This window comes from Gallinula chloropus (assembly GCF_964237585.1).
Source record: "Gallinula chloropus genome assembly, chromosome: 19".
In the NCBI taxonomy this organism is placed as follows: domain Eukaryota; kingdom Metazoa; phylum Chordata; class Aves; order Gruiformes; family Rallidae; genus Gallinula; species Gallinula chloropus.
The window spans coordinates 10,421,457-10,432,895 of NC_140104.1; the positions used below are offsets into that span (position 1 = coordinate 10,421,457).

Below are 11,439 nucleotides of genomic sequence, written 5' to 3' on the forward strand. Positions count from 1 at the left end.
ACCCCATTCCCAGGATAGAGGTGAGGGGATGGTGCCCTGAGCACCCAGGGACCAGGCATTGGGTTCTCCCTCTGCCCCACCACACCGGGGTGTCCCGGTGTAAAACAGAAACCCTTTTCATGGGTGTTTTGCTCTGTGTGTTTTAAGGGGCTTGGAGACCCTGAAGGGTGGTGTGACAGGCTCCAATTCCTACATCCCTTTCCCAGCAAAGACTCTGGAATGGTGTTTACCTGGAGCAGCAGACGAGGGGTTCTTGTGCTGGGTCCCAAAGTGCCTCATGGCCGGCGTGCTGGCTGGAGGCAAACAGTCAGTGCTGATCACAAACACCATCTGCTGACAGCTCTGCTAGGACAGGCGATGCTCATGCAGCAGCAGTTCTAATTACCAGCTCCTTGGGAACATGGGGTTTTATTAATGATCAGGAATGCTCAGTGTTTGCCAATACTGGTCCTTGGGAAGAGGGAAGGGTTTATGAGGAGTGTGGAGGAAGACCAGTTCCTGATGGGATATGCTAGGCTGGCAGCAGCCAGAGCCCTCTGCCCCTGGAGACATGCCATCTGACTGTGCAAGGTGGGACTTCTCAGGTAAGCTCCAGATACAGACACTTGTCCCAGGAGAGAACAGGAGGGAATGCAGAGCAGAACTTGTGCTGATGTTCTCCAGCGCTTTGCTGGAGCATGCTGTGCTGTTGGACACACCCTGCTAGCACTGAAAGGCCTTCCCCAGGCTCAGAGTCTTCCTCACAGCACTGCTGTTCTCTGCATGCTGCTGCTGTGGGACCACCCATGCTAACCCAGCATGCAGCAGAAACACAGATGCCTCCTGTGGCCATGGTGTCCTGTGCTCTGCCCTGCTGCATGGGATGGTGACAGGAGCCACAGGAAGCTCCAGGCAATGGGAATCCCATGCTGCAGGAGGAACCTGTCCCCTGCTGGGTTCCTGGGACCTACTCCAGAGTGGAAGGTGCTGGGGACAGCTAGGCTCAGAGAGCTGTGGGACATCTGCACTGGAAATGGGGTCTTCAGCCAAACTCAAGGGATGCCACTAGCTCACTCCTGGTGGCCTGCATGGAGACACATCTCTGCACCCTGGGCCAGCCTGCTGATGGGAGCTTTTCTTCAGGCTTTTCAAGTCCCTGAATGTAAGTGTTTGAATTAGACTGTCCTGAGATGGCTGTGAGAAGCAGGTCTGTGCTGTGCCAGACCTCCTGCCCCGTGACCCTGGGCCCTCCCCCTGCCCAAACAGCAGTGGGAGGCTGGGTGGGGCAGTGCTCCTCCTCCCTGCTGGGATCTGTGGTCTGGGGGCAAGTGCAGAATTCATCTCAGCTGCGCTCCCAGGCGGGATCCCATGGGCACATCGCGCTCTGCTGCAGGGACCACTGAGCAGGATGAAGCTGGAGGGGGGGTGTCTCCCTGTGCAAGGCCACCCAGCTGGCAGACAGACTATTTTTAGGACCCCTGAAGAAGTCTTAAGCTTCAGTATTGTGCAGAGACATGTTAACTCTGGGTTTCCTCCTCCAGCTGAGCAGAGGGAGAACAGCACCACCGGCCAGTGCAGAGCTCAGACCCCAGGATTGCAGCAGTTTTGTACTGCAGTGCTCACTGCCAGCTGGGGGTGACAGGTCCTGCCCTGGGCAGCACCAATTCTCTGAGCACTTCACAGTAACTAAACAAGGCCTTGCTGCCAGTCCAGGCTAAATCATGGGCTTGAGTCAGGAGCTGGGCACTGCTCGGAGCCAGATGCTCCTCTGCTTGCAGTCCTTCACAGTCCCTTTGCCAAACAATCCCTTCTCCTTCACAGGGAAATAATAATCTGTGTCCTTCTACCCCCACCAGGTATTGAGCAGAGTATTGAACAAGAGGAAGGACTGAACAGGTCATCTGCTGACCTGCGGATAAGGAAAACCCAGGTGAGTCTCTGTCCTCCTGCATACTGTGGGTTTTCTGAACTCAGAGTGATGTGGTTGTCCTGGACACCCCAGGACTGCACAGCAATATTGCCAGTGATGTGATGCAGGTTCCCAGACATCCCTGAAGTATTTCCTGTGTTTCCCTAAGAATCAAGTGCTCAGTTCACAGCAGAGCACAGGCTGCTATTTGCACTCTTCCAAATGTCAGGACTTTGGATCCTCGTTGCTCTGAACAGCTTCTGCTCTCGTTGCTTTCGGATTTGGTTTCTCTCTCCCAGGGGAATTATTCACCTACAGAGATCCCAGGAGTGGGATCTCTCTGGGATCTCTCTGGGATCCCAGAAGTGGCTCATTTCACAGGTGGAAGTGTTTCCATGAAAGATGTGTGTGATGCTCTGCCTGGCAGGTGAGATCAGACAGCAGGTCAGACACCTGGGCTCACACTGGGCTCAGCTTTACCCCCACAGCAGCCAGATCCCAGGAGTGGGATCTCTGTAATGCCAATGGGCTCACCTCAGGCTGGCACCCCCATCCCCTCCTCTAGGGATAAGCCCCTCAGAAAATGCCTCTCTTAAGTAAGAGCACTAAAGGCCATGGTCCCAGGTTCCAGTGGATGCTTTGGGAGGGTTCAGAGGCCCCTGTGGTACTCAGAGCTGTGTGGGCTCTTTGGAAATCCAGTTTGGCAGCTCAGCAGCTGGGCTGTCCTGGGATCCCTGGCAGGGTTCAAGGCCAGGGTGGATGGGGCTTGGGACACCCTGGGCTGGAGGGGTGTCTGGGGGTGACACTGCCTCCAGGTTTTGAAGGTCCCCACCAACCCAAACTGTCCTGTGATTCCCTGATACTATGAAACTTGATTTCTGGCACGTTGGGGAAATGGCTCATTTCAGAGGTGGAAGTGTTTCCATGAAAGATGTGTGTGATGCTCTGCCCTGGAACATCTTCAGGGCTGTGTGTGATGCTCTGCCTGGCAGGTGAGATCAGACAGCAGGTCAGGCCCCTGGGCTCACACTGGGCTGAGCTTTACCCCCACAGCAGCCAGCGCTGGGGAGTCAGGGTCTTCAGCAGGACCCTGCTCAGGTGAAACTCAGGGGTTTTCAGGCACATTTATTTCCTGAAGAACAGGAGGCAGCCTGGCAGGACAAGGGTGCTTGGTGGGCTGGGGCTGACAGCTTTGCCACATCACCTGCCAAGGGCTCGGGTTGGGGCAGGCTGTCAGCCCCTGCATCCCCGTGAGTGAGGGGCTCAGAGGAGCCTCCAGCACCATGAGGAAACGTGGGGCTGTGCTCCTGGAGCAGGGAAGTTACCCCACACACTCCCTGGGCCCTGTATGCCATGGCACCTGGGCTGCCCCCACCAGCTGTGTCCCGGCCAGGTAGGAGGTGTGATGGCTTTGGGGCCTCCCTGCCCTGCTCCAGCATCACAGAGTGACTGCTCTGGGCCCATCCTGCACTTGTGGCACATCCCACACATCCACCAGCATGGCAGAGGCAGGCAGGGCTTGCCCCAGGGCACCGCTGTGGCCTTGGCTCTGGGATACAAGGCGTGAGGAGGGTGCTACCAGCTCTGACCCATGGGTCTGCCACCCCCCAGGGTGTCCTCTGGGGGCTGAAAGCTGAGCTTGGATTGGGTGAGGGATGGGTCTGGTCCCAATGCCCTGGGACCACATCACCTGCTACCTTGTGCTTCATCATACTCCTTGGGCACTTTGGGGGCTGGAAATGCTCTTTGGGCTGTGAGCAATGCAGGGGGTGCTCAGGGACTGAGCCTTCCTCCCACCCAGGGGTAGGAGGGCTCTCCCTAGGGCGGGACCCTCACCCCTGCCCTCTCTTCCTCTCCGCAGCACTCCACGCTGTCCCGCAAGTTCGTGGAGGTGATGTCGGAGTACAATGCCACCCAGACTGACTACCGGGAGCGCTGCAAGGGCAGGATCCAGAGGCAGCTGGAGATCAGTGAGTAAACCAGGAGGAGGAAGGCAGCTGGGCTCTGCCTGGGGCGGGGCTGCATCCTGCACCAGCCCAGAGCTGCTCCCGAAGCTCTGCAGAGACGCTCCCTGAAAAGCTGGGGGGGTGTGAAGGCTCTGCACACACCCAAGGGAGCAGCTGGGACACACATCCCCATGGGGAATAGACATGTGGTGGTACCATCCATGTCTGTGTCAAACAGCAGCCATCAAAGGTTAAAAACTCCCCTTGGACACCCTCAAACGCTGCTTGGAGAGCACAGAGTGTGGGGAGAGGGACACCTTCGGGTCTGCAGTGAGGTTTTAGTCCAGAAAAGCTGTCAGGAGTTCATGACTCCCATGGGTTCCCTGGCCTTTCTCACAGAGTCACCGAATCACCAGGTTGGAAGAGACCTTTGAAGGTCATCGAGTCCATCCATTCCCATCCTAAGCTAAACCAGATCCCTAAGTACCTCATCTGCCCTTTTTTTGAACACACCCAGGGAAGGTGACTCAGCCCCTCCCTGGGCAGCCTGTTCCAGCCCTGACAACTCTTTCAGTACAAATTATTTTCTAATATCCAATCTGTCCCTGCCCTGGCACAGCTTCATGCCATTGCCCCTTGTCCCATCTCCTGTCCCCTGGCTGAAGAGACCATCACCCACCTCTCTGCACCCTCCCTTCAGGTAGTTGTAGGTGGGGAGAAGGTCTCCCCTCAGCCTCCTCTTCTCCAGGCTGAACACCCCCAGCTCCCTCAGCTGCTCCTCACAGGATTTGCCCTCCAGCCCCTTCCCCAGCCTGGTTGCCCTTCTCTGCACTCGCTCAAGGACCTCAATGTCCTTCTGATGGTGGGGAGCCCAGAACTGCACACAGTACTCAAGGTGTGGCCTCACCAATGTCCAGTGCAGGGGCACAATCACCTCCCCAGACCTAACTGGCCACACTGTTTTTGATACAAGCCAGGATGCCATTGGCCTTCCTGGCCCCCTGGGCACACTGCTGGCTCATGGTCAGCCTGCAGTCACCCAACACCCCCAGGTCCTTCTCTGCCTGACAGCTCATCAGGAGCAGACTGAACTAAAGATGAAGGTGGAGCAGTGAGCTGCTGAGCTGGGGGCACACGCTGCTCCCAGAGGATTCCTGGCAGCAGGAGCAGCAGGAGGCCCAGAGCCTGCCCCAGACAGCTCACCAGCCCCAGGACTGTGATGGCTCTTAGCAGCAGCAGTAGTATTTTCTGGCTGAATGTGGCCTCTGAGGCTGTGGCACTCAGATGTCCCTGCATTACCCCAAGCCCAGGGGCAGCCTGGTCCTGCCTGCCCACAGCCCCACTCTGCAGTGGTTCTGGGTAGTTAGAGAGACGTGGCTCTCTCCCAGTAAAGAAGGATTGTACCACCACTGTAGTCAGGGGAATAAGCAAGCACAGGAGGGCTTGGGGCACGTGGGGATTGAGCCTTTTTGCAGATAATCTCATTTGTCAGACTGTGGGTTTGTGCTCAGAATGAGAGTCTGATGCCTCAGCCAGGGTTTTTCCCCCTCAAAACAAATGGGAGGTTTTCTCCCATTTCACAGTTCAGCCTGAATAAGGTAGGAGTTTTTTTGGTGCTGTGCCTGAAGGTCACCTGTGGGATTGACCTTTGGGAGCTGCAGATGCCCAGGAATCCAGATGCCAGGGGGATGTGGTAGTTTCTGTGGAGGGTTACAGGGAGATGGGGCTGTGTGAGCCTTTCCCCTGTTAAGGTTGGTCTTGATGCTGTATAACAATAGAGATGCTTCAGGCTGGCTGAGTGGAAAGGTTGATTGACAGGAGGTTCAACAAGAGCTGGATGTTTAATGTAAAGCAGGATGATGTGTCACTACTCCAGCTGACTGACTCATGCATCAGCCAACCTCACTCTGTCAGTGGTGCCCAGCCATAGGGAGCCTCCTAACATAAACAGGAACTTAACATGTCCCCATGCTGCCTTTCTGAGAGGGATTTGGAAGGACATGGCCAGGTCCTGAATTGTCTGCAGGCCTGAAAGAGACCTTCCTTCCTTGTGTCTTTCTAATCCTGAACTTTGGAAGGACTCTGCTGCTCTGCTTAAATTACATGGATGTATTCATGAGACTCATCTTCCCTCTGCCCATCCTGCTGGGCTGTCTGTGCCTGGCAGAGCACTGAGAGGGCTGGAGGAAGAGGCTGCTCAGGACTCATCATGGCTTAGGAGAGAGGTTCTAGGTAGTGCTGGTGAGGGCAAGATGCAGGTGAAGGATGGGGTCTCTGCTGGGGAAGTAGAGTCCTGTGCACAGCCCTTGGCAAAAGCTCCCTTTCCTTGTCAGGACAGGGGAAAAATCTCTTCTGACAAAAAGACTTGTCAAAAGCAACAAGTTTATCAAGGTTTTATCAGGATTGTGCTCTGAGCAGAGAGCTCTGCTTGTCCTGGGCTGTCCCAGTCAGCAGCACCTTCAGTCCCTGCTGCTCCAGGGGCTCCTGAGCTGGCTTTGGGAATGGAGCTCAGCCAGGCTGGGCTGCACTGAGCTCCATGAAGCCTCAGCTCTTGTTTGCAGCTGATGAGTTCAAAAATTTGTGAGGTCCAGCAGTGAAGCCAGTAAATCCCTGAGGTCTTGAAGGTGTGAGAACAGGGACTCCTCAGGGAGACTCCCCAGCACACAGAGAGCTTTTCCATCCTCACAGCACCTGCTTCTTGTATAGGAAGTTGGACAGGTCTAGAAGAAGTGGTGATGTAGAGTCACTCCCCTGGGCCATAGCCACCCCCTGGCCCAGTCTCTTGGCACTTTAGGTCTTTGTTGTAGTCATGCAATAGGATTGGGGACTCACAGAGTGCTTTGGGTTGGAAGGGACCTTCAACCTCCCCCAGTGAACAACCTCCCCAGCCCAGGGTGCCTAAAGCCCCATCCAGCCTCACCTTGAACACTGCCAGGGATGAGGCATTCACAGTTTCTCTGGGCTCCCTGTGTAGTGTCCCCAGTGTCCCATCTCCTGTCCCTACGCTGTGGCTCTGTCTCCAGCACCATCTCCTGTTACCCCAATGGGAATCTTTGGAGCTGCCCCCAGACCTTATTTCCCAGCTTGTGTTGTGTGGCCCTGCTGCTGGACACCATCCTCAGCACCCTGCCCACATGCTGTGGGGTGGGTACCAGCTTGATGAGAGCCCTTCATGTGCTGGGACCATCTGGCTCCTGGCTCAGCACCCCTAAAGCATCCCCACTCCTGCTCTGGCTCCTGCTGCAGGGTGGGGATCCCTGTTTGGCTCCAGCTGCTTCCCTTCAGCCCCTCCCACGGGAGGGGAGCAGGCTCCATGTGAGGCTCCTCTTAGTCAGAGGCTTGTCCCCCAGGAGTTACAGTGGTAGAAACTGCTGCTGTAGGGCTGCAGGACCCGTGGCTGGGCAGGGGCCTCAGCAGCTGACCCGTGTTGTGTCGCTTGCAGCTGGCAGGACCACCACCAGTGAGGAGCTGGAGGACATGCTGGAGAGTGGCAACCCAGCCATCTTCTCTTCTGGGGTAAGACTTGCATGTCCCCCCTGGCCCAAGCCCAGCCTGGGCAAGAGCTGAGTCAGTCCCCTCATCCTGGGTGTGGGGGTGGCTGGTGAACATGTTGCCCCAGCACAGGAGTGATGAGTGCAGGAGGTGCTTGGGTCTGGCCTGAAGATGCTGCCTGAGGAGGGGCTGCACCCAAGTCAGGGGTGGTGGGGGGTGCTGCAGGCTCTCTGGCTGGTGTGGCTGGCGGTGCTTCTGCTCTCTTGGTGCTGCTGGGCCTGCTCTGAGGGACTGAGCAGGGTGCTGAGCAGCCCTGTCTTCCTGCAGATCATTATGGACTCAAACATCACCAAGCAGGCACTGAATGAGATCGAGACACGGCACAGTGAGATCATCAAGCTGGAGAACAGCATCCGAGAGCTGCATGACATGTTCATGGACATGGCCATGCTGGTGGAGAGCCAGGTATGGAGATGCCATGGGGTCACCTGGGGAGGCTGGAGAGGGGTCAGGGCTGCTGGCAGTCCCCTACCTGGGTGGGTGCTGAGGGGAGAAACTCCCACTGGGGCTAAGCTGGGCTTCCCAGGGGCAGAGCCACTGGCCCTGCACCCTTTGAGGGGGTTGCTGCATGCCTGGGGTGGGAGGTTCAGTGATGGGCTCTGGAGGAGGGTAGGGGGTGGCTGCCATGCCAGGTCTGGAGCACAGAGCACTACCAAACAAGCTCAGGGTGCTGCTGGTCCCACGGCTCTGTGGCACCCAGCCCTTCACTGGGCACGTGCTCCAGCCTCTCTGCTCACCCCCCTTCTTGCCCACCATGCTGCCACGGCCTGAGGAGACACCAGTGGCAGGTAAAAGCCTCCCCAAGCCTCTCCTGGTGCTGCATGCTCTGCTCTGCATGGCTACACCCTGCATGCCTGTGACTCGTGGCAGAGGTGATGTCCTGTCAGCCCTGGGGGACAGACTTGGGGGGGGGGTTGCAGAGCTCTGCCCCCTCCAAGGGGGGCTGTGGAGCACCTGGCACTGTGCTGCCAGTGGGAGGCTCCAGGCTGCTCGTGCCAGGAGCAGGAGGGGTGCAGTGCTGCCCCCCAGCATGGCACGGGTGGGAAGGAGAGGCAGCACCTTCAGGCAAGGCACCCAGGCTGGCATGTCCTGGGTATGGGCTGAGGAACAGCAGGGAGTCAGGGGGAGAGGGAACACCAGAGCTCCCTGGGCTCCTGCTCCCCACTCTCTCCAGGGTGGACTAAGGAATGGCTAAGGCTGTGACCCCCCTGGCTCCGCAGCCCCAATTCCCTCTGTGCCACGCAGGAGTGCCCTGGGCTTGGAGTGTCCCCCCCTGCACCCCCACCACCCTGTGTGTCCCCTGAACTGTTGAACTCCATCTCCAGCAGCTGCAAGACCTGGCTGACCCTGTGCAGTAAGGAGGGGGCCAAAGGAGGGGCGCAGGTGGGGGGAACTTGCCCCCACTCGGTATCCCCACATCCACAGAACTCCACATCCCCAGCCCACCCCTGAAGAGCAGGGCAGGGCTTCTGGGAGGCCCTGGCAGCCTGGCCTCACCAGCCTTTCTCTGAGGCCCTCTGCAAGGCGCTTGTGCAGGTCAGAGTGGCTGTCCCTGCATGCCTGTGTCTTCGTGAGCGTCCCACGTGGCACTGGGGGTGCTGTCCTTGCTCCTCACCCTGCCGCCAGCGTCAGCGGTGTGTGGTCAGTGTAGATCCTCTTGTGCCTTTGACACCCTGAGGTACCAGATGGGGCAGACACCAGGCCAGGCCCAAGCTGGGGAACTCCCTGCCCCTCTGCCTTGCTTGCCTTTCTGCTGGGATGTGCACAGAGGTCCCAGCACTCTGGGACAGTCCAGTCTGGAGCCCCCCCACCCCAGGGCATCCACTGCCAGCAGGCAGCTGATGGTCCCTCTCTCTCCTGTGCAGGGCTGCTGGGCAGGGTGAGAGCTGCATAGTGCTGGGGAGCAGGAAGGGGCTCATGTCCGCGCGGGTGCGTGGGCTCTGGTCCTGCTCCGCAGGGCGAGATGATCGACCGCATCGAGTACAACGTGGAGCACTCGGTGGACTACGTGGAACGGGCTGTCTCTGACACCAAAAAAGCAGTGAAGTACCAGAGCAAAGCCAGACGGGTGAGTCACCGCCCTGGCTCGGGGTTGTCCCTCCCTGCTGACACCTCCCTGCTGGGGGGGCAAGCCCCTGCCTGGCACCCCTGCCTGCCCCGCAGCGGGCAGCATGGAGCAGCCTCATGGGTGCCTGGTTGCTGCTTCACACACACACACCCTGGGTGCAGTGTGTGGGGGGGTCCTGCTGGAGGTACCTGCTGAGACAGAGCTCCTGGCACAGCTTGCACCAGTATTGATGAGCTTTGGGGCAGGGGTGCTGCTTGTGGGGAGGGAGAAAGACCCTGTGGGCTAGGCCTGCTGTGAGAGCCACGTCCCTTGCCAGATAAAGAGTAGAGCAAACAGAGTCTAGCTGCAGCCCTGAGTGCAGAGCCAGCTGTCTGGCCTGGTCCAGCAATTGGGTGGCTCAGGAGCCACCAGTTCAGCTCAACCAGCACGGAGCTGAGCAGGGAGCTGGGCTGTCTGTGTCTGCCCCAGGGCTGCCAGATCAGCTCCCCCCCGGTGCTGCTCAGCCCAAACAGGACCAAGGCAGATGGCAGCCTCCAGCTCTCAGGCACCAACACTCATGGTCCCTTCTCCCTCCCCCACCCCCCCCCCCCCCCCCCCACCTCTCTCCCTGCCGGTGCTGGAACCCCTGAGCAGAAGAAGATCATGATCATCATCTGCTGTGTGATCCTGGGCATCGTCATCGCCTCCACCTTCGGCGGCATTTTCGGCTAGAGGGGACTCCAGGGGACTGTCTGTGTGTGAGGGACGGAGCCGTGTGCGCCACGGGCCGCAGCCCCGCCAACGCGCCCCGCGCAGCCCCGGAGCCTCCCAGCAGCATTTCAGTTTCTAATGCATGGTTGTTTGTGACGCTGTGTGTGCGGTGCGGTGCGTCTGTGTGGAGGGAGGGAGTGCCGGCCCTGGGGCACAGGCAGGGTGCAGGGGGTGGTGATGGGTGCAAGGGGGACCCTGGTGGTGTGGGGGGGAGGGGGGGGGGGGTGGGGGAAACCCCATGTTCTTATCACTGCTCCAGCCTGGGTGGCTGGCTGGGAGCAGATGGGGACAGGGGTACCCTTGGGTGCTGCTGCTGCTCCTCCTGTGCTGGGCAGAATCAGTGGTCGCCAAGGATGAGTTTTAGGGGGGTCTTCAGGAGTGCAGAGCCTAGCCAACCTTCCCAGCTTCCCTCTCACCTCTAACCAGAGCTCTCATGTCTGTCAGCCACATCTGTGCTTGCAAACACCTTTCCCCAGGCTGCTTTCCTCACGGGGCCCTTCCCCAGGGGTGTGCTCTGCTAGGACCTGCCTCCACCCCCCTCCCCGCTGTCACCCCCCACCTGCTCTGTGGCCATGCCTGGAGGGAGCAGGCATGGAGCCCTCTGCTCTGCCAGGCTGGGCTGCTGCCACAGACAAGCCCTGCTCTGCTGCAGGTAGCAGGGGCTGGATGTGTGGCTGTTGGTAGTGGGTGGCCAGATGGAGCAGTGTGGGATAAGGAGCTGCTGCTTGGGGCCACCATGGTTCTTAGGGATGGGGACAGGCCACACAGGGAACCTGTGCTGCTCCCTGGTGCTGGTTCAGCAGGGTAGGAGGGCACAGGTACTTTAGAGGCCAGCACGTTTCACTGGCTGCTCACCCTGCACCAAAGCCTCAGCATTTGTTCTCAGCCCAGCACACAGAGGCCCTGGTTTCCACAGCCCCCACGGCCGGGCTCTGAGGGCTGCAGCCCCTGGCAGTGCTTGCCTGGAGCAGGGCAGCTTCCAGCCTCCCTCCACACAGGTACCCAGGGCTGGGGGTTGGAGGCAGTTAGGCTTTCTCCTGTTGTGGTCCCAGGAGCAGCCCTTGTTGCATCTACCCCCCTGCAAGCCAGGAGCAGCAGCTTTCCTCCTCCTCCTCCTCCTCCTCCTCCTCCTCCTCTACCCTCCCAGTTCCTGAGCAGGGCAGTGCCTGACTGTCCCTTCCATCTCTTCACCACCTCCTGACACCCACCTGTCCCTGCCACATCACTCTGGCACA

General features: G+C 58.9%; 1 protein-coding gene across 1 annotated transcript in view; it reads left to right on the forward strand.

Moving 5' to 3' along the window:
- STX1A (syntaxin 1A) overlaps positions 1-10,235 on the forward strand; it is a gene marked incomplete at its 5' end in the record, with an annotated part of 56,085 nt that extends 45,850 nt beyond the window's left edge. Inside the window, 6 exons of the mRNA XM_084273338.1 lie at positions 1,836-1,909; positions 3,750-3,858; positions 7,277-7,350; positions 7,654-7,791; positions 9,344-9,454; positions 10,088-10,235. Coding sequence (XP_084129464.1) covers positions 1,836-1,909; positions 3,750-3,858; positions 7,277-7,350; positions 7,654-7,791; positions 9,344-9,454; positions 10,088-10,165 — 584 coding nt within the window. The 3' untranslated portion in view covers positions 10,166-10,235. The remainder of the gene's footprint in view (positions 1-1,835; positions 1,910-3,749; positions 3,859-7,276; positions 7,351-7,653; positions 7,792-9,343; positions 9,455-10,087) is intronic.
- Between the last annotated feature and the right edge of the window lie 1,204 nt (positions 10,236-11,439).